This window comes from Phyllobates terribilis, unplaced genomic scaffold (genome assembly GCF_046119375.1).
Source record: "Phyllobates terribilis strain yellow unplaced genomic scaffold, ASM4611937v1 Scaffold_13__5_contigs__length_258822181, whole genome shotgun sequence".
NCBI lineage: Eukaryota > Metazoa > Chordata > Amphibia > Anura > Dendrobatidae > Phyllobates > Phyllobates terribilis.
In genome coordinates this window covers 44,875,720-44,903,240 of record NW_027362773.1, presented here as the reverse complement: position 1 = coordinate 44,903,240, position 27,521 = coordinate 44,875,720, and the positions used below count along the sequence as shown (strand labels likewise).

General features: G+C 41.7%; 1 protein-coding gene across 2 annotated transcripts in view; it reads left to right on the top strand.

Annotated features, from left to right (window-relative positions):
• Nucleotides 1-27,521, top strand: part of KIF18A (kinesin family member 18A) — a 160,118-nt gene that overhangs the window by 75,814 nt on the left and 56,783 nt on the right. For both annotated transcript variants that reach the window (XM_073658069.1, XM_073658070.1), the window contains exons 3-11: nucleotides 1,437-1,798; nucleotides 3,469-3,626; nucleotides 4,234-4,338; nucleotides 5,094-5,204; nucleotides 5,306-5,503; nucleotides 19,605-19,781; nucleotides 20,520-20,594; nucleotides 21,869-21,972; nucleotides 27,208-27,370. In XM_073658069.1, coding sequence (XP_073514170.1) covers nucleotides 1,474-1,798; nucleotides 3,469-3,626; nucleotides 4,234-4,338; nucleotides 5,094-5,204; nucleotides 5,306-5,503; nucleotides 19,605-19,781; nucleotides 20,520-20,594; nucleotides 21,869-21,972; nucleotides 27,208-27,370 — 1,416 coding nt within the window. In that variant the 5' untranslated portion in view covers nucleotides 1,437-1,473. The remainder of the gene's footprint in view (nucleotides 1-1,436; nucleotides 1,799-3,468; nucleotides 3,627-4,233; nucleotides 4,339-5,093; nucleotides 5,205-5,305; nucleotides 5,504-19,604; nucleotides 19,782-20,519; nucleotides 20,595-21,868; nucleotides 21,973-27,207; nucleotides 27,371-27,521) is intronic.

Sequence of the window (27,521 nt, the reverse complement as noted above, 5' to 3'; positions counted from 1 at the left end):
GTGGTCCCTAAAAAAATGGTTTTGTAAATTTTTGGGGAAAAATGAGAAATCTCTGGTCAACTTTTAACCCGTATAGCTCCCTAATAAAAAAAAAAAATTGGGTTCCAAAATTGTGCTGATGTAAAGTAGACATGTGGGAAATGTTATTTATTAACGCATAATAAATTTTTGTGTGACATATCTCTCTGATTTAAGGGCATAAAAATTAAAAGTTTGAAAATTGCAAAATTTTCAAAATTATCGCCAAATTTCCATTTTTTTCACAAATAAACGCAAGTGATATCGAAGAAATTTTACCACAATCATGAAGTACAATATGTCACGAAAAAAGATTCTCAGAATTAGGGGGATCCGTTGAAGTTTTCCAGAGTAGCTACCTCATAAAGTGACAGTGGTCAGAATTGTAAAAATTGGCCCGGTCATTAACGTGCAAACAGCCTTGGGTTGTAAAGGGGTTAACGTGCGGAGTTTGTGCAACTAATTTATCACATATTCACAGGATGGGTGATAATCTTGCTGATCACTATGGGTCCAACCGCTAAGACTCCCACCGATCCCAAAAACTGAGCTGTGAAATCTCGACTAACAATTTAAGCTATATTTCTACATTTTCGCTAGACGTTATCTGAGTGAATTAATAGTGTTATCCAAGCTTGAGAGAAGGGCTCTGAAATGTTCAGAATGCTTCAAATGATTTAAAAATCTAGTGATAATTTAAAATTAAACTTGCTTTTAAAATTTTATAATTTTTTGTTTAATTATATGCATGCGAGTGAACTTTGGGCGAAAAAAAAATGAAAATTTAATGGGTGCTTGACCCTTTTTTCTTTTAAAAAAAAAATAAATAATAAAAATGAAAAGTTATACTCTCCTCATCGATCCTCCGATGCCCATGTCTCGCTTCTCGGGTACCCCAGTCGTTTCTATCTGATCCTTCTTGACATTGCTAAGCCAATCACTGGCTGCAGAGGGCACATGGCGTCACCTGCAGCAGGAAGTGGAGACGAGGCGGCGGTGGAACGGGGGAATCGATGATCTGAGTGTTGCTTTTTTTATTTACATATTTTTTTTTGTAAATGTTAATGTAGACAATCGCTTTACATTTTTTGCCAGTCCCATGTAAGTCTACATAAGCACAAAATGTTGCCTTCCCTGAATACTCTTCTTTTAGATTTAGTGATCACCTGCAATCTTCTAGTAATCTGTAGCTAAAGCCTGACCTCTGAGACATCCTAACATCTCTGCAGGTTGTCTCTGGGTTAGTATAAGGCAGTTTTATTTTATTTTCTTTCTTTCTTTAGTGACTAGTAATGGTCTGCCTCACGGGGCTTTATTCTGATGCATCTGGGTAACGACAGCTAGAAATAATTGTTCATAAAGTTGATCATTGTCTTTTTGTTCATGTTCTCATTCTCGATTTCTTCTTCTTGTTGCAGAATAAAACCATTCTCCTGGATTGTAAAACATTAAAACATGGCTGCCCGCGAGTCTGACATTTGCAGCCATGTAAGAGTGGTAGTCAGAGTGCGTCCTCCAAATGAGAAGGAGAAAGCAGCTAATTTTACCAGCGTGGTGCAAGTGGTTGATAAACACATTCTCATTTTTGACCCAAAAGTTCAAGAAGTAAATTTTTTTCACGGCAGGAGTTCTGCCCATCGCGACGTAACCAAAAGGAAAAATAAAGATCTTAAGTTTGTGTTTGATTGCGTCTTTGATGAAAATTCAGCCCAGCAGGAAGTTTTTGAACAGACCACAAAAATTGTGATTGATGGCGTATTGAATGGATACAACTGCACTGGTACGTAACAGTTTCTCTTTTCTATTGATACATGAAGTATACCTCCACTGATCCTCTTAAAAGCCTTGCAAAACATGCACCTGCCAACCTATGTCTGGCAGAGTGTGAGTCTTTCTGGCCCTTAGAGGATGGTTTTAAGTGTTTTACTTTGCAATATGGTTTCCAATTACCCTTATAAACATAATTTTAGAATTTTTTAGACCTATGAAGCTGTGAGCGTCTGTAAGGAGACCCAGCGATCTCACCTAATCTTCCAATCCCAGCACGGCCTGTGCTTTACGGATGTTTGAAATCGGTCTTAATGAAATAATGATAAATTTTCATCTCTGGCCTCATTGCCATTTGCTTGTGGGTATCAGAACCTTTAATGAAGGGCTAGTCTGGTTGCTACCAGCATTTCTAAAAATGGGCAATACCCACGTAGTTTAAAAAGTTGTCCACTACTAGGACAATCCCTTCTTGAGCTAAATGTTTGGCCTTGATGAAATAAAAAACCTGTACTTGCCTCCCATGCTGGCGACGTTCCATCGGTGTCGGCACTCGCAGTCATGAGGCTGTGATGCGGTGGAGTGACATATGATGCCCGGCGCCCAATCAGCACTGGTGTCACTATCCCCACCTTCGGACGAAATTGAACATGAAGAGGAAGTCAGAGATCAGCTGCAGCCCGGATTTCCTCTTCATGTCCAAAGGCAGAGACAGTGGCGCTGATTGGGCGCCGGGCATCATGTCATTCCACCGCATCACTGCCCCTGGACAGCGAGTGCTGACACCGCTGGAACTGCGCCAGCACCGGAGGCGAGTATAGGTTTTTTTATTTTATTGGGGCCAAACATTTAATGGACAACCCCTTCAAGGGAATATGTCCTCAGAAAATCTGTTGCCTTAATTAAGGTGAACCTGACAGCTGGTATATGCTGCCCAATACGTGGGCAGCATGTATCTTGCACTGGCTGTATGATCTTATCCAGGTAGGCATCTTGGCCAGGGACGGTGCCTGCTGGACAGGCTGGTCCCTGGCGGCTTCTCTTCGCCCGCTGCCCTGGATTAACAGGTCTCTACCTCAGTGCATATAGACAGTAAACAGGACTCGCACTGCCGAGAACTATGATCTTTTACACTGCACAAAAGATCATTTAACCGCTGCTTGTTTGAGTGATCAGCAGCCTGTTTACACTGCCAGATAATTGTGAAACAAGTGTTAACAACCCTCGATCGCAGTTCTATAGCATTTTAAATGCCCCTTTACAATGGTTGCAGCACTTTCTGGTTCACCTTATTCTGAAGTACGTAAGTTTTCCTCCATATCTATGCCAGTGGTAGTCAAATACTATTGTAAATCCAGTCTGGCTTAGGACCTCTGAGCTGGGAATGACAGATGTTAATCTAAGGCCACCAGACTGCTCTGGTTACTTATCATAAGCAGGAGTTCTGCCTCGTGTGGGTACGAGTATCACTGTGCTACCCATTACCTCTCACATGCTAATGGGGAAAGCCAAGACAGGTAAAGTGGCATGCATAAAATGGTCAATGTCATCCTCTACATGTGCCTGGACCACTGGTAATATCTTTAGCCACACTCAAGTTGGCAATGTCCACTGACATTTATCTAATCTTTATAGGTGTTTTACTGTGTTGTCAGATGTAACAAGGTTGTTTTGTCTCCTTAGTTTTGGCTTATGGAGCCACAGGAGCAGGCAAGACGCACACAATGCTGGGTTCTCCTGGATATCCTGGGGTGATGTATCTCACTATGATGGATCTGTATGACCGAATAGAGAGCATGAAAGAGGAAAAGGTTTGCAACGTGGCTGTCTCTTACCTGGAGGTTAGTTTTCCTTTCTTGTGCACTTCACCTGTCATGGTTACATTCATGGTAAATCTATATTGTGTGACCTGATCAGATTAGTTCTGGTTATGACTGTCAGAAGATCCTGGTTCTACCCTCTCTGCAGGACTCTGTATGACTTCTTAGCTGGGTTGTAGAAATCTGTGTTTGATGGATGAATATGTGCGTATTACAAATATGTGTCAAAAATGTGCCAAAGGTTTTAGAGGGGAGTACGTGGGATCGCTAGTGCAATATGTGCCAATAACTAATATCTGTGCTCCTACAACATGGGGCTGCCTTACGCCTATGTCTATGGCTACTCGGGAGTCATATCTGGAATTCTTTTATTCTTTCTAAAAGCTGAAAAGTCCACAATCTATTCAGAAGCAATATTATGTTAAATCAGTCCCTTCTTCAAAGACGTCAGCCTTGTTTAACTCTGTAAAATCGTCTATATCATTTTCTTACAAAACTCTTAAAGGTCCAGAAATTATGATCATAACTGGTAACAGAAGCTGAAGCTGCACTCCTGCATTGTCATAAAGGCAGAGTTTCTGGTGTTCTACATAGAAAGCACCAGTCTGAGACCCCTTCATCTTCACAGGTGTACAACGAGCAGATTCGTGACCTTCTTGCAAATTCTAATCCTCTTGCCGTGCGAGAAGATGCTCAGAAAGGAGTGGTAGTTCAAGGGTTAACCCTGCATGAGGTATGTGATTCGGGAGATGAGATTAAACATTTTAACTGTAACCCTTAAAGTATATATGTATTTACCCCATCAACATCAAACCTACCCTCAGAATATTGACCACATATATTAATGATGTATGTGGCAAGGGGTCGACTGCATGGGACCCTCCCTGTGTTTGGCAGGGATTCAGGGTGCACAGCGTAGGAAGAGGGTGAGCTATTGGGGTATGTGCACACACTGAGTATTTGCAGAAGATTCTTCTGTACCAAAAACCAAAGTGTCTGCAGGAAAAGCGCTGTAAAAAATGTGCATATTTTTACAAGTTTTAACATGGTTTTTTTTTTTTCTTTTTAAAGTTAGAGCCATGGAGCTAGAATTGCAAATATGCAGGGTTCACGTGGACTGCAACATTCCAGGCAAACATGACACCCATACTCGCTGTGGAAAACGTGCTATAGGTTGCAGATCCATGATGGAGACTATTTCTCCTTCTTTTTCTTTCTTTTTTTTCTTCCCTCAGGTAAACGTTAGACGTTTAACCCTAAACCCAGAGGCCGAAACTTTTGGTGTCATTTTGTTACCTGTTTTATTGGCCATCAAATGAGCTTCAGTTTATTGAAATTAAGCATTTAATTATTACCAGACAGTAATTCTGAACTGATGGTGGTGAATGGCTGTTAGTCAGAAATTATTGATGATTACTGATACATTATTGATTGGTAATGTTGTGTTTTTGCTTTTATAATCATTTTTTTTCCCTGAAATATCTAAAGCCAAAATCTGCTGAGAATATCCTCCAACTGCTGGACTATGGGAATAAGAACAGAACTCAGCATCCCACTGACATGAATGCCACCTCTTCACGATCACACGCTGTATTTCAGGTGAGTGACAATGTGGTGATATGAATATCTGCTAAGTGCAAAGATAAACCTCCCCCATCGTTACTTCCATCTCTAAATCATCTTGTGTCTTTTTGCCTTAGATATACTTAAGACAGCAGGACAAAAGTGCTAGTATTAATCAAAATGTTCGAATTGCTAAAATGAGTCTTATTGATCTGGCTGGCTCAGAACGGGCAAGTGCCACCAATGCGAAGGGTGAGCGGCTACGAGAAGGCACAAACATTAACCGTTCCTTATTGGCTCTTGGAAATGTAATTAATGCTCTGGCAGATCCAAAGGTGAGTGAACAGACTTCTTCTTTGTGGATGTTTTATTTCTTTCTCTCTTTCTCTTCCCCTTTCTCTTTCCATTTCTCTTACTTTCTCTTTTTCCCATTCATTTTCTCTACCCTCGCCTTCCCCTTAGTCTCTCCCCTCGCCTCCCCTTTACTCTCTCCCCTCGCCTTCTCCTTACGCTCTCCCCTCGCCTTCCCCTTACGCTCTCCCCTCGCCTTCCCCTTACTCTCTCCCCTCGCCTTCCCCTTACTCTCTCCCCTCGCCTTCCCCTTACTCTCTCCCCTCGCCTTCCCCTTACTCTCTCCCCTCGCCTTCCCCTTACTCTCTCCCCTCGCCTTCCCCTTACTCTCTCCCCTCGCATTCCCCTTACTCTCTCCCCTCGCCTTCCCCTTACTCTCTCCCCTCGCCTTCCCCTTACTCTCTCCCCTCGCCTTCCCCTTACTCTCTCCCCTCGCCTTCCCCTTACTCTCTCCCCTCGTCTTCCCCTTACTCTCTCCCCTCGCCTTCCCCTTACTCTCTCCCCTCGCCTTCCCCTTACTCTCTCCCCTCGCCTTCCCCTTACTCTCTCCCCTCGCCTTCCCCTTACTCTCTCTCCTCTTTTTTTATTTTTCTTTCTCCCTTTTTCAAATATGTTTAGAAAAGTGGACTTTGTTAAGCTGAAGTGGGCAAGGCCACCATTGATCCAACACATTTATTAATAATTACAGCAGAAATTTGTGCTGATTGTAGTGAAGGGCAGCCAAAGAGGTCTTCATTTTATTACTTACTGAACAATGTACAATTTATTGATTACTGAACAATGTACAACTTCAATAAAAAAAAGTGTGGGGGAAAAAACATACAAGATTTTCCCCCATCAATCATGGGACAATCATCTCCTGATTTGTTATTCTAGTATGTTGGAGTCCTTGTGGATAGGCTGGGATTTTAGTTAGCTAGTCCAGAATCAACATGGAAAGCCTATCGCCATAGGAGGCAAAGTCAGCGATGCTCTTCCCATCAGAGCAGATTGTAATGGCACAAGGAAGACTGTGCTTTCCTTGCATTGAAACATTGGTTCCTCTGTGTAAACCTTTTAATAAGATTCCTCTCTAACATTTCAAGATGTTTTGCTAACAGAATTCCTAATTACATAGGATGCAAAGTTATCAAGCAGAATCTGGCTTCCGTGGCCACTAAGAAGCCATGACACCTTAGCACTGTTCAGGGACACAGTTTGCATGAATCTGGAGGGAGACGAGCATAGACTTGGAGTCACAGAATGTAGTTCCTTCAACTCGGAGTGTCCATTCACTTCTTTTCGTTTGTCAGTAAATGTCTCCAGCGCTGTCCTTACACATCTCTCTCCTTTTTATAGTTCTACTAACGCAGCAAACAGCTTAGCTTGTCACCCTTCCATGCCTGTCTGGTGATACTATCACTACAAAGAGGAGCTGAGGGTGTTTGCAGTGCCACCATATATTTATTTAGATTAGTTTTCTTTGTTTTTATTTTTTAAATATATTGTTTTCTTTGAAAAATTGGAGGCCATTGAAGTATATGTATCTATATTGGTGTCTATTACATTCTCCAGGGGATGTTGGTGTTGGCAGGGATGAGCCCATTACTAGATTTTAGGGGTCAGTTAGGCCACTTTTATGTACATTTTTGTTTCTTCAGCGACTTGTCCAGAGCTTTGATGGAAATCAATTAAAGACCACGTCACTGACGCCAAAATAATGAGGTTATGGTCAGGATTATAGTAAAGTAAAGGAAAATTGTATTTGCCCATGTAGTGTTTTTTTCCCTTTTAACTTGTTTGATTTATTTATAGTTTTTGTTTCTTTTAGAGGGCAGTATTGATTTTTGCGCATTGTTTTAGCTGGGGATACAAGCAGAATTTGGCAGTTCTATTTCCCAGACAAAGGATTTGTAACTGGAATAGCCCCGAGCACTAAGGGGGCTAAATGCAACAACAGATTAATTATCTTTGGTGTTTGACATCTGTTTGTATTTGATATGAGTTTTGGTATTTTTATGTGGCATATGGCGATTTTTTTTATTTTTTCTTTTCTTTTTGGAAATTGGTTTGATAATTTTATTATAATAAAAAATTATCAGTTTCTTAGTAAATCTGTATACTGTATACAGGTTACATAGTAACATCGGTTGAATAAAGACCTAGGTCCATCCAGTTCAACCTTTCTCCCCCAATTGTACTCCCTACATGAACATACTAACTTACTGGGACTTGGCCTCACAAATGTATTATTATTACCATTTTTATTATTACTGCACTATTACAATTAAAAAGGTTACGTGTTGTCTACCTGTGGTCGGCATCATTAGTCTTCACGACACTGTGTAATTGTGGCCATGGAGCCTCTCACCATTTGGCCACTAAGATTTCCCAAAGGCCCTTCTAAGTGTCCATTAGTCACCCTGCTCTTCTCTAATGCAATCATTAAGTAATATATTGTACTTTTGTCACCAGGCCACAGTTTTATGCACTTTTTTACCAGTAATAATATTTTTACAACTTCTCTGCTTAACATTACATTTGGAAAATAACCTAGGATAAAAACAGTGTCTAGAAACCCTACAGTAAGTAAAAAGAAACACTTGGTTAACATATTATTAAAAAAAAAAAAAAAGTGTAAAAGCCATCCGACCACAACAAGATGCACCCAATCACTTTGGTCCTCACTCTAGTAACTTAACTCGCTATGTGCCAGCATGCCTCGAAATAGACAGGGGCAGAGCTGGACCTGGGCATAACTGTATCCTACAGCGGCCTGTGGAAGTCAGGCACAGGTCCAGCTCTGCCCCATGTACTTCGGCCCTAGAAAGACATCTGTCCGATGTTGAAATGCATAGCCCTTATTTTTTAATAAATTCATATGCAGAGATTATCTTCCGGTCTCTCGTGCTGAGCAGCACTTTTATTAATTGCCACTACCCCCCATCCCCTTTTTTTTAAACCATTTTTTTTTTATACCTGGTGGTTCCTGCACTGGACCATCACCTCGAGAAGCTGCAGCTAATTCCTTCCATCTCTAGATTTGAAGCAGGATTGTATTTGGTATTTGCACATCTCTCCGAGGTGAGCATACTACCATATGACCTTTCTGTCAGCCCTGACCATCTCCACTTAAAGGGGTTGTGCCACTGACGCGCCCCTGGGCCTGAGTCGCGCAGCGTTGCGCACGCGGGAGCCTACCCGGAGCCGGATCAGATGGGGGTAGTAGTCTCGTGGCGGTGACCCGGTCCGTGCCCAGGGAGTCAGACTAAGTGGCAGTCTATTAGCAGTAGATGGTGGATGACTACGCCACCCGTTGAATGCAGCTATGGAGCTGCCGCTGCAGGGCAGACCGCTGAGGCCGGTGGAAGGATGGTGCAGCGTGGATGGTATAACCCCCAACGGGAGGGGTATGGCCTCAGGGCAGCCGACGTGGATGATGGGGATAGCAGGGACCACTCAGAGACGATGCGGTGTAGTTCAGGGTCTTTACTGGTGACAAAGATAGACCCTCCCGGAGTACTTGCTAGCAATCAGGGCCTGGTCAGTCCTTGAGCAGATGGGATCTCCCCTGGCCAGGCGGAGTTGTAGGCCTTCCCAACTAACTGTACTCTTCTGGCTACCTTGCTAGAGGCAGGTAAAAGTAGCCCACGTCCCTGAGTGTACCGTGTGGTGCTCACCCGTATGGCCGGTGACTCGGGGCCTTCTAATGGCTTCCGCTCCACGATGGCGGTGCTGGTCCCACGCGTGTGACCGTGCCTTCGGGTTTCTGGGCCAGAGGACCTGCAATCCCCTGCCGGTCGGTTTCTGCTGCTGGGTAAAGATTAGTCCCCACAGCCTCGGACTCCGGGTCCGGTGATACTTCTCAGTCAGGGCGAGCTCTGCAGCTGCCAGCCCCTGACTCCTTGTAACACTGCTCCCACAGAGCTCCTGATGTTCTGTTCCTATATTTGCTTCTTTTCTCTGTCTCTACTTCTTCTCTACTCACTAACCCTGCCTCAGCCCTAGGTTTATATAGGGGAAGTTCTTCCCCTCCCAGGACTGGGCAGGAGGTGTGGCTTGCATAGGATTCCTGACCAAGAGACCTCCCTCCTGCTCTCAGACGTAATATCTCTATCACTGTGGCAACCAGACCCCTGGGGTGTCACACCACTATAAAGAATACATTGTGTGAGGTGAGCGCAAGGAGCATGCGTTGTGCACACTGGGGGTGGGGAGTTAGGGGGAACTCTTATGATGACAGAAACTGGGCATGCTCAGCCACTGGGAGGACGGAATGGAATAAAGCCAGGGGACATACTTCAGCAGATGAAAGGTTGTTATTTTTTGAATGGAGCATAATTTTTAATAACTGAAAATTATAAACCCATTTATTTCTACCCTTTCTGCTTGGTTTCATGTATTCTTTATGGTGGAACAACCTCTTTAAGGATTTTTGCACTATAGAGCGCCAAAAAATGTTAACTAAGTACCCTATCTTTTAACATTTGTTACTATTTTCTAACTATAGAGTTTCTAGGTATTTTTATTCTAGGTTAGATTTGTCTGATAATGGCCACAATGTGAATGTGCAAATACATACTACACTTATACCAATCGGTGTGCCAGCCCATGTTTTTATTTTTTCTTAACATTGCTTGTTGTAATGTTTTTGTGGGTGGTGGTAAGCCCTAATGTCCATATCATCTCTTATAGTAATTCAGCATTGGAACAAATATGTACACATTTAACAATTACACAGGTCTGCATGGGTAGAATAGTTTGGAAAGTAAGAGGTGATCTTATATACTTTCGATCGCTGAACTCAGTAAAAATATCGGAAAAATGCCATCACATACAGTTTTTTCACAAACACTGACTCCATAGGCTCTTTTTCTTGCATCATACTTTGACCCCTTTTCCTGACCTTTGGTGGATGATTTTGGTGCCATTAGATTGATTAGAAATGTTTTGCCTGTAGGGCATTCCTGTGCACATGAAGGAAAACTATGAGAATTTAGACTTCATTCTGAAGAAACTTCACTACGAGGATCAAAGATGGTCAATATCTGAAAGTTCTCTTTGCTTCTTGGGCAGCAAGGAAGATACACAAAGTACCCATGCTATTTGTGTGAATGGGACAGCTGGGATAGGATTCATCACTGGAGCCAAAAAAGTTGGCCAACGAGAACATCTTCGCAACCTGGACTCAAGAACATAGTTGCGGAATGTTTAGTTGATCCCACTAAAGTTCTCCTGCCACCACGCCACATTAAGCTTGGACTGATGAAGCAGTTTATGAAAGCTCTACTGAAAGGAGAGACTTTTAAGTACCTATGTACCAAGTTTCAGGAATTGTCCGAAGCAAAACTGAAGCAAGGTATTTTTGTGGGTCCAGATATTCGGAAATTTATGAAGAGTGGGTTATAGTTAATTTAGTGACAAAATGTATAATTGGTGGAGAAAGGTTGAACTTGATGGACCTAGGTCATTCTGCAACCTACATAACTAAGCTCGATGTGTTCAAAAACAAAATGAAAGCTGTTGAGAAAAGGGCTAGGGATTCTTTTAAAGAAATCATGAAGACATTTCTAAGTAACAGCCAAGATTCTCCATTGTGTAGAACATGCTGAAACGTTTCAAAGCCTTCAGTTGTCTGATGAATTTGAAGTTACATTTTTTTACATTCACATTTGGACTACTTTCCTGAAAACCTTGGTGCTGTTAGCGAGGAGAAAGATTTCATCAGGATATTGAGGAGAAGGAGCGTAAACATGATGGGGACTACTGCTGGATGCTTCATAGAGAAGATCTGCAGACCTTCTAGAAGAGAAAAGGTATCAAGAGAAGCTTTGAAGAGAAAATGAAAAGGTGCAAGAACTAATTTCCAATAAAGTTGCAGAATGAATGTTCAATAAATTTTTATATATTATGAACATTTTTGGCTACAATAAAGATGTTCATTTCACTTGAACGTAAATTCATGCGTGATTTGTGTAAAATCCATACGTGATGGTTAAAAATCGAAGTGTTTTTTTAAATCAGGGCGTAAGAAAACACATAAGAATCAGTCATTGGATTTGAAACAATTTTCCGAAACCCAAATTTTACATACCTGTGTTTATTGGAGGAAATAAATGTAACAATAAAATGTATCCTCTTTATACATCTAGCCAAACCGAAGACCCTAAAGTCACTTTGAGCTCGGGGTGAAATTAAATATGGTGTATATTCCATTTTGTTGTGTTTTTGGAGAAAAATATTTTCTAAGATGTATCACTGGGTAAGACTTCAAGAAGGTTTTTTTAAAAAAAAGCAAAAAAAACATACTTCCAAGCTCTTTGCTTTTAATATCTGCTCAAGTATGGTGTGTTTTCTGTGCAGCATACCACTTTTTTTTCTATAACGGCCAGAGCTTTTTTTTTTTTTGGTCTCGCTAAGGCCTCATTTAGATTTTGGTTTTTCACTGATGGAATACAATGGGTACGTGTTCTATGGAGCTGTTCACATGTCCATGCTTTTTGCGCACCCGATATCCACCAAAAAAAACATGGGGACGTGTTTATTTGTTTTTCTTGGTGTCATGTCAAATCATCCTTACAAGTCTATGGGTCTGTGAAAATCCCAGACCGCACAGATGCCATTGATGTACAATCCATGTGCTGTCTATGATTAAAGCACACGGATTGTAATTTATAATTGCAGGGTTGGAGTGCTGCTTCTGATCTAAGGTCCCTGCACTTAGATTTATGCTTACCCGCTACAGTCGGTCTCCAGCAGTTTGTGACCAGCTGGGAAACACTGGAGCCAGCCAGAGGTCACTTTTCAATGTAAGTCTATGAGAGCCTTGCTGATGACACTCAAACCAATTTTTTTTTTTTTCTTTGTGCGTACCTGAAAAATCTCAGATGTCTGAATGAGGCATTTCTAAACATCCTCGATTTATCTTAATAGTGCAGCACATCTGCTTTAGTGCTGTCTTATTCCAACCACAAGCATTGCAATGTGAAGCTAAACAATGTGTCACAGACTTTCCTTCTGAATCTTTTTTTTTTTTCTCTTGTGTTTCTATGTTTCCTGTAATTTAAATAAGTATTGAATCGAGCATAAAGGCCCCACACTTGTTTATGTGATCTAATAAATCCAGTATGGCTGCGTTGTCAGATCCCGTGCTGCTCACATCTGTGGAACACTGCACAAAATCCTGATTAAAGCGCACCCGTCAGCTCTCTTCACGTCTGTTTTAGTAAAGACCTACAATATTGTGCCATTCCTCTGCTACTACTCCTGGAAATGCATGAACAAGATTTTGCCCATTTCAATAGGGTGTGTGTCCACTTAGTCGGAAACTGTCAGTTCTTTTAAGAAATAATAAATAGTCCATATTTTCTCATCCATATTTTGTCTGACCTCCGGTCCCATGACCTGACCTACACCGACATGCTTTGTATGTGGTGTTTTGGACGTGGTATTCCAGCAATCACAGCTTCTCACCTTTCCATACTTTGTTCCATTGGTGTGGATGCCAGGGCTCCAACGTAAGAAGTAGTGAGGAGGCTGCGGCACTTGTCCAGCACGGCCTCACCATCAGGGCAGCTTGACACCATTTCATCTAGGAAACTCAGAAGATTGTTTTCTCACTTGTCACCTTTGTGCAGTCCGTATTCAATCCATTTATATCAGCAGCTATTAATTATTTACAAGAACATTTAGTTTTCTTTATTACAGAATTGCAATGTATCCTTAAAAAACAGATGCTAAATGGTGGCTCCCCATGGAATTCTATTTTTCTCACACCCATAGACTTGAATGGCCGAGTCTCACTCAATTTACGTAAGACACTTGTGCATGCTGTGATAATTTTTCACATGAAGATTGAATCAGTCAAAAAAAACGCCGCACTGCCCTATTGAATAACACTGGTCTGTGTACTGTATGTTTTTTCACGTACAACTCCCAGACTGAGAATACGCCGGTGTGAACCTACCCTTACTCTCAAAGTGTGGGTCCCAAGAATGAACCTTTTTTGCAATGGATAAAATCGACTGTAAATCTGCAAAAAAAAAAAAAAAAATGGGGAAGATGCCGTGGGCACATACCCTATACATGCTGTTTCTTTAGGCCTGGTAGATCTGTATAATATGTAGTTACCATATAGAGCGTTCTGTTTTCGGGATTATTGGGTGCCTGGAGGGAGGTTACCCTCCTAAATGTTCCTTTAGAAGTGGGTGGATTGTAGCATGTTGTGCATTGATGAAACACATGTGGGATTTAGTAAGACTATGAACTGCCATGACATTGCCTGGAAGGCATGGTCCTTATTGCGATGTAATACTATATTACAACAATTTTGAAAGTGAAATGTTTTTATTGGCCAACTTTTCTAAGCTTTATTTCTAGGTTTGCATAACTTGAATCTGTCAGTTGTTGTGCCAGATATTTTCTGGCATAACAAGTATAACATATGGCTGCTGCTTTTCTTCCTTTTCGGTTCTGCTCTGAATAGGGCATGGGCTCTACATGTATGTACAGATCATAGATTTCAGAATTAAGCTTTTTTTCTTGTTTGTTTCTAATGTGTTTGCCAGCAACTTATACACACAATGACACTCGCAGGGCAGAATCTTTGATGAGCCTTGACTTCATTAAAGGGGTTTCTTGTGAATGTCATGAAACTAAAAAAACAGCATGCAATGTGACTACATAATAAGATGAGCATAACTCGCCTTTCATATTCCCTTTGTTCCTGCACTGCTGCTCTGGCAGTTTGGCAGCTGGTCATGTGCCCTACACCATCCACTCCTCCTGGCATAAGTGATCATGTGCAGTACATGTAAGCATTGCCTAGAAGGCCAGTGACTGGCAGCAGAGGTCATGTGCAGTACATGTAAGCATTGCCTAGAAGGCCAGTGACTGGCAGCAGAGGTCATGTGCAGTACATGTAAGCATTGCCTAGGAGGCCCGTCACTGGCAGCAGAGGTCATGTGCAGTACATGTAAGCATTGCCTATGAGACCAGTGACTGGCAGCAGAGGTCATGTGCAGTACATGTAAGCATTGCCTAGGAGGCCCGTCACTGGCAGCAGAGGTCATGTGCAGTACATGTAAGCATTGCCTATGAGACCAGTGACTGGCAGCAGAGGTCATGTGCAGTACATGTAAGCATTGCCTAGGAGGCCCGTCACTGGCAGCAGATGTCATGTGCAGTACATGTAAGCATTGCCTAGGAGGCCCGTCACTGGCAGCAGAGGTCATGTGCAGTACATGTAAGCATTGCCTAGGAGGCCAGTGACTGGCAGCAGAGGTCATGTGCAGTACATGTAAGCATTGCCTAGGAGGCCAGTGACTGGCAGCAGAGGTCATGTGCAGTACATGTAAGCATTGCCTAGGAGGCCAGTGACTGGCAGCAGAGGTCATGTGCAGTACATGTAAGCATTGCCTATGAGGCCAGTGGCTGGCAGCAGAGGTCATGTGCAGTACATGTAAGCATTGCCTATGAGGCCAGTGGCTGGCAGCAGAGGTCATGTGCAGTACATGTAAGCATTGCCTAGGAGGCCAGTGACTAGCAGCAGAGGTCATGTGCAGTACATGTAAGCATTGCCTAGGAGGCCAGTGACTGGCAGCAGAGGTCATGTGCAGTACATGTAAGCATTGCCTATGAGGCCAGTGACTGGCAGCAGAGATCATGTGCAGTACATGTAAGCATTGCCTATGAGGCCAGTGACTGGCAGCAGAGATCATATGCAGGACATGTAAGCATTGCCTAGGAGGCCAGTGACTGGCAGCAGAGGTCATGTGCAGTACATGTAGGCATTGCCTATGAGGCCAGTGACTGGCAGTAGAGGTCATGTAAATGATGAACCGCTCGTTATCATTGTTACCACCTCACCTGCCAAACCCCTGGCATATATACACTACTCACAGTTAGGAATATTTGGCTTTTGGGTAAAATTTATGGAAAACAACGTAAAAAGTTCACGCTACAGTGATATTTTATCTTGAAAGTAGGGCATTTAATTAGAATCATGCAATGGTGATTTCCCTCATTTCAAACACTTTATGTTGGGGGTATACACACCACTGTTCTTGGCTTTTGTTTCAATAAAGTCAATGACTTGTCTTGTGGCCTTGAGCATCCATTACAGCTTGACAACGACGTCTCATGCTGTTCACAAGTGGAGTTATTGTCTGCTGAGGCATGGCATCCCACTCTTCTTGAATGCTGGCCCTCAGGTCAATGAGGTCCTGGGGTACAGAGTTACGAGCCTCTACACGGCGACTCAGCTGATCCCATAGGTTTTCCATGGGATTCCAGTCTGGAGAAAGTGCAGGCCACTCCATTTGAGGTACCCCAGTCTCCAGCAGCCGTTCCCTAATGATGCAACCTCGATGAGCTGAAGCATCGTCTTCCATGAATATGAAATTAGGCCTGTGTTGTTCAAGCAGAGGCTCAATGACTGGATTAATGACATTATTCAAGTAGTAGGGACTTGTCACTGTACCATTCACAAAGTGTAGCGCCGTTCTGTATTGACTAGACACACTAGCCTACACTGTAACACCACCACCACCAAAGGCTCATCTAGTGACCACAGCGGCTGATTCATAGCGCTCTCCTTGACTTCTTCAGCATCATTGGTTGCCATCATTTCTGCTCAGCATGAATCGACTTTCATCAATGAAGAGCACTGAGACCCACTAGTCCTTCGTTCAGCGTAGATGCTCCATGACCCATGCAAGACAGTGATGCCTGTGCCTAGTGATGTGGTCAGATACCCTTACAGGTCGTCTAGCACGCAGACTATGCAGATGTAAACCGTTTTGAATGGTCTGAGGTGGCACTTGGGTGCCTCTCCCCTCTCTTAAATGTGCCTAGAGTTGTGTGGCATTCATAATCTGGTACCGAAGGGCATTGTTCACAATGAAGCCATCATCAGTGTGGGATGTGGCTAAAGGACATTGACTTCTCTGTCTTTCTGTGACTGTCAGTTTCTGTATCTCTGTTGCACCCTGCTGATGACCCTCTAAGCTCAGTGGCCACTTTTGTCTAAGAACATTGTGCTTGAAGCCTCGCAACGGCGAGTTACTGTAGATCAATTGTTAGGTGTCATCTTGGTCTCATGATGTGAAAATGTGAACGGTATGAGGACTGTTTAAAGACCAATTCTAATTGAATATATTCCAAAATGAGTGTCCTCAGGTAAATGCATCATGTATTGCTGTGCACATTAACATTCAGAGATCATCATGGTGAGCTTACCTAGAGGTCTATGCCCCAAAACCAATCGGCCACCGCAATATAAACTATAAAAAGAACCTTTATTGTTCTATCTACAAACATATGTGCATAATAATCAACAACCCTTTTACTATCAGGCTGTGTTCCCGCTATGCGTTTTTCAAGATTTTTTGCAGCGAAAACGCTTGGTAATACGTGCCCCATGGTCCCCAATGATAATCCGCATGTGCTGTGCACATGCTGCGGAAATTTCCGCTGCGGATTATCATTGCGGAAAAATACGCAGCATGTCAGTGGTGGGGCGGGGTTAGACGAGTTAGCCTGACTGCCTGTCATGTGAGATGTAGTCCTGTAGTGTTAATCTTCTGCTGATAAAATACCGATTTTATTGAAGGTACAACACACAGCCTAGCAAGTGATCCATCCCTGGAATCAGGCTATTGTGCCCTATATTATGCTGCTCCCAGATTAAATGGCCAAGGCCTGCTGAGATTCCTTTTAATGCTAAAAACGCCGCAAAGTTAAACTTATTGTTTTGTTGTAAACCAATTTTTAGAAAATCAGCTGAAAAATTAGAGGCGATTCTACATTTTGAACCTTTTCCTGAGATGATAATCACTTTGAAGAGCATAAGAGGATGCTATGCATTACATCCCATTGATTCCAATGAGCAGTGTGCTGTTCTTCATTTCTTCTGTGGTGACGTTGTAGAGCAATCGGTCATTGAGATTCTCCGCAGTCGAAAACGTTGAGTGGATTGTGCCTGAGATTTATGAAAGCAGACAAACCCCCTCAAAAAAAATTGTCGTTACAGCTACAATCCCATTGTTTGTCTATTATCCATATTCATGGCAGAAAAATGCAGATATTTCCATTCTTTTATAGTTGTAAGGAAAGTTTAGTCGTCAGGGAAACTATAACTTCTCTCCGATTGCCTGAATTCACACAACACCCTACATGTTTGTCCTTAAGGTTCAAGTGAGGTAACACCTGTCCTTTATTTTCTGCACATACTTTATCATAAAGCTCTGCAATCATTTTACCATCAAGAATCTGAACTATAAAGTTCTGCCGAATATGTTGCTGTAATATAAAAGTATATGAATGTTGTTGGTATAGAAAGTGTAAGCCTGCGGCAGGAGCATACAATTGGGCCCAGATATAATTGGACAGTGACTGAATCTTCAGGATTTGGGCTCTGCATGCCACTATTTGTGATTTAAAAATAATGAATGAGATGCAATTTAAATGTAGACTTTCAGGTTTAATTTAAAGTAACTGAACAAATTAATTTTACCATAAATACAATGTTAATTTTCAATACTTAGTAGAGAATCCTTTGCAGGCAATGGCTGCCTGAATCTGGAAGCCATGGACGTCACCAAATTCTGGGTTTCCTCCTTTGTGGTGCTTTGCCGCCTTTACTGCAGTGACTTCAGTTGTTGCTTTTTTGTGGGTCTTTCTACTTTAAGTTTTGTCTTTAAGCTTGTGAAATGCTGCTCTTTGAGGATGAGATCTGGTGATTGACTCGGCCATTGCCGAAAATTCCACTTCTTTACCTTAAACTCCAGGGTTGCTTTCACAATGTTTTGGGTCATTGGACAGTGCTTCACAGTACAGATGGACAATCAACATTGCTGCGTTTGGTTGAATCTGAGTAGAAAGTATCGCCCTGTACACTGTAGAATTCATCCAGCTGCTTCTGTCTTCAGTCACATCATATATAAACACTAATGACCCAGTGCCATTGGAAGCCAAAAATGATCATGCCATTACACTGTGTCCACCATGTTTTCAGAGGATGTGGTGAGCTTTGGATCATGACCAAGCCTTCACCATACTTTATTATTCCCATCATTCTGGTACAGGTTGATCTTGGTTTCATCTCTCCAAAGAATGCTTTTCCTGAACTGAGCTTGCTTCTTTATTTGTTTTTTTGCAAAGTCTAAGCTGGCCTTTCTATTTTTAAGGCTGATTAATTCTTTGCACCTTGTGCTGAACCCTCAGGATTTGCTCTTCTCTTTATGGGTAGACTTAGATACTGAATCACCTACTTCCTGGAGAGTACTCTTCACTTGGGTGGATGTTGTGAACGGTTTTCTCTTCACCATGGAAAGAATTCTGTGATCATCCACCACTGTTGTCTTCCGTGGATGTCCAGGCCTTTTTGAGTTCCCAAGCTCACCAGTACGTTTGTTTTTGTCTTTTTTGCAGAAAGTATCAAACTGTTCATTTGGCCATTCCTAACCTTTCTGCTATGTCTCTGATGGATTTCTCCTTTTTTTCTGCCTAATAGTCTGTGTTTCTTTTCCATTGAGAGCTCATTTGACTTCATGTTGTGGGTTCACAGCAACAGCTTTCAAATGCAAATGCCAGACCTGGAATCCGTTACATAGGTTGAAAAAAACCTAGGTCCATCAAGTTCAACCTTCCTCCACCAATTGTACATTTTGTTACTAATTTAACTATAACTCGCAATGCTATGTGTATCCAGGAAATCATCCAGCCCTTTTAGTTCCAGACCTTTTTACCTCCTTAATTGATGATGGATTAATGAATGAATAGCACATACCGCCCATGAAAGAGCGTTTGAGATAATTGTCCAATTACTTTTTGGTTCTTTTAAAAATAGGCAGCTACATAATGGTCGTAATTCCTAAACCCTTACTCTAATTGGTATGTGAATACCCTCAAACTAAAGTAGAGTCTTCACCTTTAAGCCCATATTGATTGTAGAACTGTATCTTGCATATGTTTTGGTAAACTACTAAAATGTACTGTATTATCAGATCCACATTTCCTGTTTTACAATTCATAGATCACAGCAATGTATACATTTTCCCACTCTACAAATGATTAATGGCGGACCATGATTTATGTGCCTTTTAGACAAAGAAGCAACATATACCTTACCGAAATAGTAAGCTTACACGGCTCCTAAAGGATTCGCTGGGAGGAAACTGCCACACGATCATGATCGCTGCGGTCAGCCCCTCCTCACTGTCATATGATGATACGTACAACACTCTGAAGTATGCAAACCGAGCCAAGGACATCAAATCTGCTGTAAGTCACACCCAGCCTCGCTCTATGCTTCACTAATTGCTGCAAAGTGCTTTCTTCATATTTTATGTAGCATCTCTGTGATTATTTACAAATTGACAACCACAATCCAATTTAAAAGCTATGTCCAGCCAGAAAAGGCTACTATGTGTGTATATATGTATACATACATACATATCAAAATAAATAGAACAAGATATATATTATAATTTCTTTTTTGCATATAACATTTGGAAAAATGAAGCAGAGTCTGTCTTTTTGTGTCAACAGCGTCATTGCAGATGTGTCTTCATAGACGGCAAACCCTCTCTAGACTGAACCAGTCATGCGATCTCCCATCTGTAGCGATTGTACATTACCAAAAGCTAGATGAATGATAGAAGAGTTAGTGTGACAGCAGGGTCAGACTACACATGGTTTATAGGCCGAAATCATGGAGACACATGGGTCTGCATAGGAGCTGTAAGCATAAAACGATAAGAGATTTTTAACTAAGAATATACGCAACATTTTTTTTCGTCTTTTATATGCATTGAAGAATTTAAATAATTGCTTTCTTTTTATTTAAAAGTTTTTGTTTTATTTATATAATATTTTTTTTTATACCATACTTCACTTTTGTCTCTCAGAATATCCTGCTGCCGATGTGACCATCTCTGACGATAACCTAATACTTTCATATTAATGAAAAGTGGATTAATTATTGAAGACTAAAACTTTCAATGTTGCTTTTGTTAACAGGTGAAGAGGAATGTGGTCAGCCTGGACAGTCACATTAGTCAATACGTTCAGATCTGTGAGCAGCAAAAGAAAGAGGTACCATCATATCTGGGCTTGTGTAATGACGAGGGTGCAGTTTACAAGTGTGAGGACTGGGTTATATGTGAATATATATCTAAATATTTTACAACACTTTTTAATTGTTTGTTTTTTTCCCTAAGATTAGGCTATTACTGGGCAGTACTTGTTTTCAGTCACTGCTTGTAATTCTATATACAGTACAGACCAAAAGTTTGGACACACCTTCTCATTTAAAGATTTTTCTGTATTTTCATTACTATGAAAATTGTACATTCACACTGAAGGCATCAAAACTATGAATTAACACATGTGGGATTATATACTTAACAAAAAAGTGTGAAACAACTGAAAATATGTCTTATATTCTAGGTTCTTCAAAGTAGCCACCTTTTGCTTTGATGACTGCTTTGCACACTCTTGGCATTCTCTTGATGAGCTTCAAAAAAAGCTTCAGAAAAAATTTTAAATGAGAAGGTGTGTCCAAACTTTTGGTCTGTACTGTATGCCGGTAGTCGACAGGGGAAATAAACAGCTGTGCGGTGTAGGGAGCTGGGTTCAGGTCATAATTAATCTTGCAGTAAATGGGTACAATTGCAATGAGTTGGTAAAAATAAGCACCTTTGCAATTTACCTCTTAATAAACTTCTTCTCCGTTTTCAGGAACAGAGGGCTCTTTAATTTTACTGTTTTGTGCTATTTGTCTAGGTTACCAGCCAAAGTTGCAGTCCATGAGAGGTGGCTGGTTCCCTAGGCAAGGAGCACGCACTTACATGCTCGTTACTGTAGAGCTTGCAGGCTGTGCTCTGAAGCTGCGCTCTTCCAATGCTTTGCACAGGAGAGTACACCGCTCCGGCTAGTGGTTCAGCCATGCCGCCAGCCTGAACGGTCAGCCTTCCGGAGTGCCCCTCCACCCAGCAGGCGGGAAGCTGGGAGGCAGAGGAGCAGTGCCCTCCTGAAGACAGATAATGAAAATCATGCTTTAAAGATGTTTTCTGAGTTGAGATGACCTGTTCTTGTCTCCCAACAACTCACTGGCTAGAGCACTTATACAGACAAAGAAAGCAACATATAGGATTAGGAAAACATTTAGTTTTTTTTCCCTCCAGTAACCATGCCACTCCTGTCCATGGTTTTGTTCCTGGTATTGCAGCTCAACGTTGTTCACTATAACTGATGAATGGGAGTGGTACTGTTTCCTGGAAGAAAGCCGACCCTTTTTTCTCATACTGACCAAGCCTTTTATGTTAATTGGATTGTTAATGGATCGCGTTCCAATGTTTTATTTTTAGATTGCAATGCTGAAAGAGAAATTGAAGAATTATGAGGAGCAAAGGATTCCAGAGCAAAGCAAGCAGTCGTCTGCCACACACCAGCAACAGGCAGAAATTAAGAGGTATTTTCTATAGGCTATGAATTGCTTTTGTTGGCACTCCCTTGTTTATTGGTGGCCATACACATTAGGTGGACCTTTCCCTATCCCACCATCTGTCTGGCTACGGCTTACTCCCCTCCCTCATAAAGCACACATGCACCGTCTGCTCAGCTGAGCTTACATGAGTATGGTGGTCATGAAGAATAGCTGTCCACAACAGCCATCTAAGGTGTTTGGCCACTTTAACTCTTTGTACCTCTTTGTCGCACACGGTTTTCAGAGGTTTTGGCTGCCGCTTGCAGTGGGTGAATTGGATGGATGTGCTTGGCATCTATTTTTCATATTGAGCCATCACATCTCGAAAACCGAGAGCAGGAATGGATGTGGCGCGCAACCATAGCTTATAAGGTGCATTATATTTTAGAAACCCCCCTGGGGGTTACTAAAGGGTCGATTTAGCTCCAGGACTGGCTTCTGTAGTGACACCCGATTCATCAGCACAAGAAATAGATAAACCTTCAGGCTCCAGTCCAATAAAGAGTCAGAATAAATAGAATACAACAGGTTGGCTTTCGAGTTTGCAGAGTTTTACTAATGCCAATTGTCAATTACTGTACTTGTGTAAGTGATTAGTAATGCTGATGTGACCGGATATAACCACAGCCGGCATGGTGCTGGGCATTGCAGACATGCTGGATTGGTTCATACCGAGGACTGAGATAAATGACCGCGACATAGATGCCGACCCTAAACTCTACACCTCCGTATAGACTGTCATACGCAAACCTGTTGTGTGGGCTGGCTGCAGGATGAAATCTCACCTCAGTGTTAATTATATCCCTTATGTAATTAATAATGTCCCTATATTAGACATATAATCCTACTCTGGAGTCAATCCTAGAAAGCCAATTAACCGATCCGAATGTTGAGCGTGATCTGTCACTCCACGAGGAAAGACTCCCATCAGATGCCTCTCATCCATTCACATCAACCCCCTGTTTTGCATTGATGAGGGGCAAACACACACAAAACGCATATCTGCAAATGGGGTAATAGCCAAACCAGGCACTCGAAGTCATGTGACAAGGCTCGTTAAAGGCTCGATATTTAGTTTCAGGATTGCTACTTCCAGTAGGTGGCAATTGAGTTCTACTCCCCATCTTCTCTGAAGAAGCAATTTGCATGTTTAATTTCCCAGAGCAGCATTGCATGGCCTATAAGTTTCCTCACTCCGGCATGTCTCTCTCCACAAGGAGAAATGTTGCCCCTTAGACCTATGTTATAATATATATTGATATGTGATTATAGGTGCCACAAGGTAGGTGTACGGCCCTGGTGCTCACTGCTGAGCCATTCTGACATGTGTTCTTCCTGAACAGAGCACATTTACTCTAAAATCCCTTAGCTTGTATTGTAATACTCTGATTTCCGACATTCATGGGAGTCACATAATGCTTTTGTATATTCAGACACAAAAGAAAGCTAAATACAAAATTTATTTGTCTTTGGAAGGTCTTAAAAATTAGGTAAGTACAATATCAGATGAACAATAACATACGACAAGTTGCAATGTGATTATTTCACAAAAACGTAGCCATAATGCAGAAGGAGATGGTGAGAAAATTAAGTACACCCCATGAAACAACAGCCTTTTAGCAGGAATAACTTGAAGTTAAGGGTTTCTGAAGTATCAAAAAAGGAATAGTCGGCACTCCGTATAGCTAGAGTGGTGCACGTGGAAAACAATGTCTGTAGGAAAAGAAAATCCCGGCACTCACGTGTTGATAATCAGTTGATTTATTCCACAACTCACATAAGACGTTTCAGCCTGTCCAAGGCTTTTTTCAATTGTCAATTTCCTAAGGGTTTCTGAAGGACTATCAGTCTTGCATTGTTCTGCAGGAAATTTGGCCCACTCTTTACAACATTTCTAATGCTCATTGAGGTTTGTGGGCATTGGTTTATGGACAGCTCACTAATGGTCCCTCTTTATCACTTTAGTTGGATGGATGTGCGAACTATGTTTGAGCTGTTGCAGCACATTGGTTCTTTTCTTCTTCTTTCATTGGTATTTATTGAATGTTATCTTTTAACAGAACACAAAATAAATAGTCTAAAATCTATTACTAATATATCAACAGTAAAGCCATCATGGCCCGGAGGATTTAGAATGTTTACAAAATGTAATAGCCGCTTGGACTTCCAGTAATGTTATATCTGTCTCCATGAAGTTGACATCTTAAGGGCTTGGAGTGGTGAGAATAAGGTGATCAAAAATTTAGTGGCAGTGTCTATATTAAAAATTGTCCTGTTGCATGAGTTTTGGACACGCTTTAGCATTTAGATAAATGGCCTCACATTTGACTCTATTATATTTTGGTATACAGAGGAGGTCATATTCAACTGTGGCTGCAAAACAAGCCCAAAATCATCCACCTCTTCCAACTAAGGTTACGTTCCCACTATGTGCTTTTGGTGAGTCTTTGTTGCAGATTTTCTGCACCTATTAAAGAAGTTGGCCACAAGTTTTTATTATGCCCTCAATGTATCCTCCCGGGGCCCATAAGTGCCTTTGTAATTACCTTCTGTTGCGGTTTCTGCCTGTAAGTGACGCTATTGCGGGCCACTCAAAGGCATCACGTGACTCGCCACTGATGTCTATTGAGGCGTGACTCAGCGCTGGGGTCCCCGCGGTGGCTGCTGGGTTGTGGGCGGGGTTTCCCCACGCATCACACCCAGCATCCACCACGCGCTTTCCCGATGAATGAGGTGATGGAGAGCGGGCGGTGGATGCCGGATGTGACGCACGGGTAACACCGTCCACAGCCTGACATCCACTGGTGGAACGCAGAAGAGGGACCCCCGGCTGCATCTGGAATCATGACGTGACAACAGCAGATGTCAGAGCCGGCTGCAGCCGGGGGTCACGTGATGCCTGTGAGCGGCGAGTGATAACTGCAACAGAAGGTAATTACTAAAACATTTATGGACCCCGGGGGGATACATTGGGGAGGGAATAATAAGTAGTGGACAACCCCTTTAAGTAAAATAGATCATTTGCATTTTTTAGAAAATACACTGCGTAAAAAAAAAAAAAAAAATCCCCAAAAGCTCATCGTGGGAATGTAGCCTTAACGGTTGGTATGAGGTGTATAGGCTGCAGTATGATTACGATGTTTAGTTTTCATGGCATTATGGCCAAACCATCTCCATTCTGGTCTCGTTTGTCCAAATGACTTTGTTCCACAATTTTTGTAGTTTTAGATGCAATTTTGCAAACTATCCGTGCTCCAATGGTCTTTTTAGAAAGAGGCTTTCTCCTAATAACTGTACTATCATGAACTTGAGGCCTTTTAGTGTCTGAGCTGTAGTTTGTGGGACAGTCTGGTCGTGTGGGCAATTTGCTTGGACATCCACTTCTGGGAAGATTGGCAACTGTCTTGAATGTTTTCCGCTTGTGAGTAATCTTTCTCACTGCAGAATGATGCACTTATGACCTTCTAACCCTTCGCAGACTGATGGGCTGCACAATTGCTTCACTAACATCATTGCTAATGTCTTTCCTCCTTGGCATTGTGGTAACGCACGCATGAATGCTCCATACCAGCGAACTGCCCGAACTTCTGCTTTTACAGAGGTGGTTACACTTGCATACTTACTGATAAATGATTAATCATGGACATTTGATTAGCAGCACCTGGGGGCCTCTTACACTCTTCATTTCTATGGAAGCTTTAAGGGTGTACTTACTTTTTTACATACTCTACTGCGTCTTGGCCTAGTTTTTGTTAAATGAAATTGACTGTGTAATCTGTATGTGTTTGTTCCCCTGAGGTTGTATTTACCTAAATTTAAGTCCTGATATGTCAACTTATAGAATTGGAAGAAAGGGTTTACTTCCTACAAATAGGACATTTTTGAATGTATTTTTTATATATGTGACTAACGTTTAAGAGCAATGTGTTGTCATCCTAAGATTGATGTGAAAAGTAGATCTTGCTGATTCTGGCACAGCACATCCTTAACACAAGCTTTCTGGAAGCCGTAGACCCTTCTGTATTAAAAATTTAGCAGAACGGCATCACCATCCACGTAATAGGAAATGCACAGAGAATTACAGGAACCATCTACAACTTTCATTACAACCTACTGTTGCGCATTAGCAGAGCAGCACAGCTGAGGCCTGAGCTGTTAAAATGTATCCCCAGGCTTAGCACTAACACAATTCACTGGCGCTCTCTGTTCTGAATAGTCAAGACCTAAATGATGAAATCTGCTTATTTCCTGCTTGGTTTACAAAAATGAGATACGTTTACATAAACAGTCTAGTGGTATATTAACATATCTGAGCGTAAAAAAGCATTTTCTTCAGGATTTCTCTTCGATCAACATGTGTTCATCAAACTCCTAAGTAGTAATATCAAATACAATGGATCACCCTTCTTGCCTATGAGTGACAGACATGTTAGTATTCAGGTCCTTTTAACTTTTGGTGATTTCTTCAGTACATGTAAGGCGGCCATGCACCAATACTATGTTTCGGCAGCTGAGCCACTCCATGCAGCTTGGGCTTTTCTGAAGACCCCTGTGCTTGCCATGTTAAAACTTTTATGAAGCCCAGTCTGTGGCTGCACTACATAGATCACTAAGTTCACATTACACTGCAATACTGTCGTATTGCTGTGCATCGTATAGGTGATCAAATGATTGCAGGTTTGAGCAACCTAAGGGGACTATAAATAAAATTGAAAAAAAAAAATATATATATATTTTATATTTTTTTCATATAATATGATATGTAAATGCTTAACGTCATACCCCTTTTTCCCCAAACGTAAAAAATATATATATGTGTGTGTGTGTGTGTGTGTGTGTGTGTATATATATAATACATACATGCATACATACTTGGTATTTCCACTTGCATAATTGCCCAGACTAATAAAATATAAAAATATTTATCCCATAAAATGAACTCCAAGACCAAAAAGACTCAAAACTCCAGGATTGCCCCATCAAAATGCAGTAAAGTGATCAAACTGTTGTCTGTATCCCAAAATGGTAGCAATCAAAGCTACAGCTTGCCTTTCAACAAACAAGCTTTCATACATACAAGTACATCAAATAAAAAAAAAAATACAAAAAGATGACCCATTTTGTTGCTGTAGAGCCTTGTGCAACTCTTTTACATAGCCAGCTGTCCTTGTGTGCATTACATAGATCTGACAGTGAATCCATAGTTCCTTTGATTTTCAGGTGTCAAGATCTTCTTCAGTGCATTTTTGTGAACCGAGAAGAAATCCGGGCAGAGTACTGCAACTTGGAGATGCGTCTGAAGCAAACGGAGCTGAAGGCCATTTACCAGAGACAGTACCATGAGCAGATTCAGATGATGTGTACTCAAGAGCAGACATTAAAGGTGAGTCCTTCAGACATGAATGTCATGAAGTACAGTGCAACTTCTTCACCTGCCACGTTATGCAGCCTTTATGTGATTAATGTCAGAAGGCTTAAACTTTATTTTATGCCATATGGATTTAACTTGTCGTGTCTCCCCTCCTGCTCAGTGA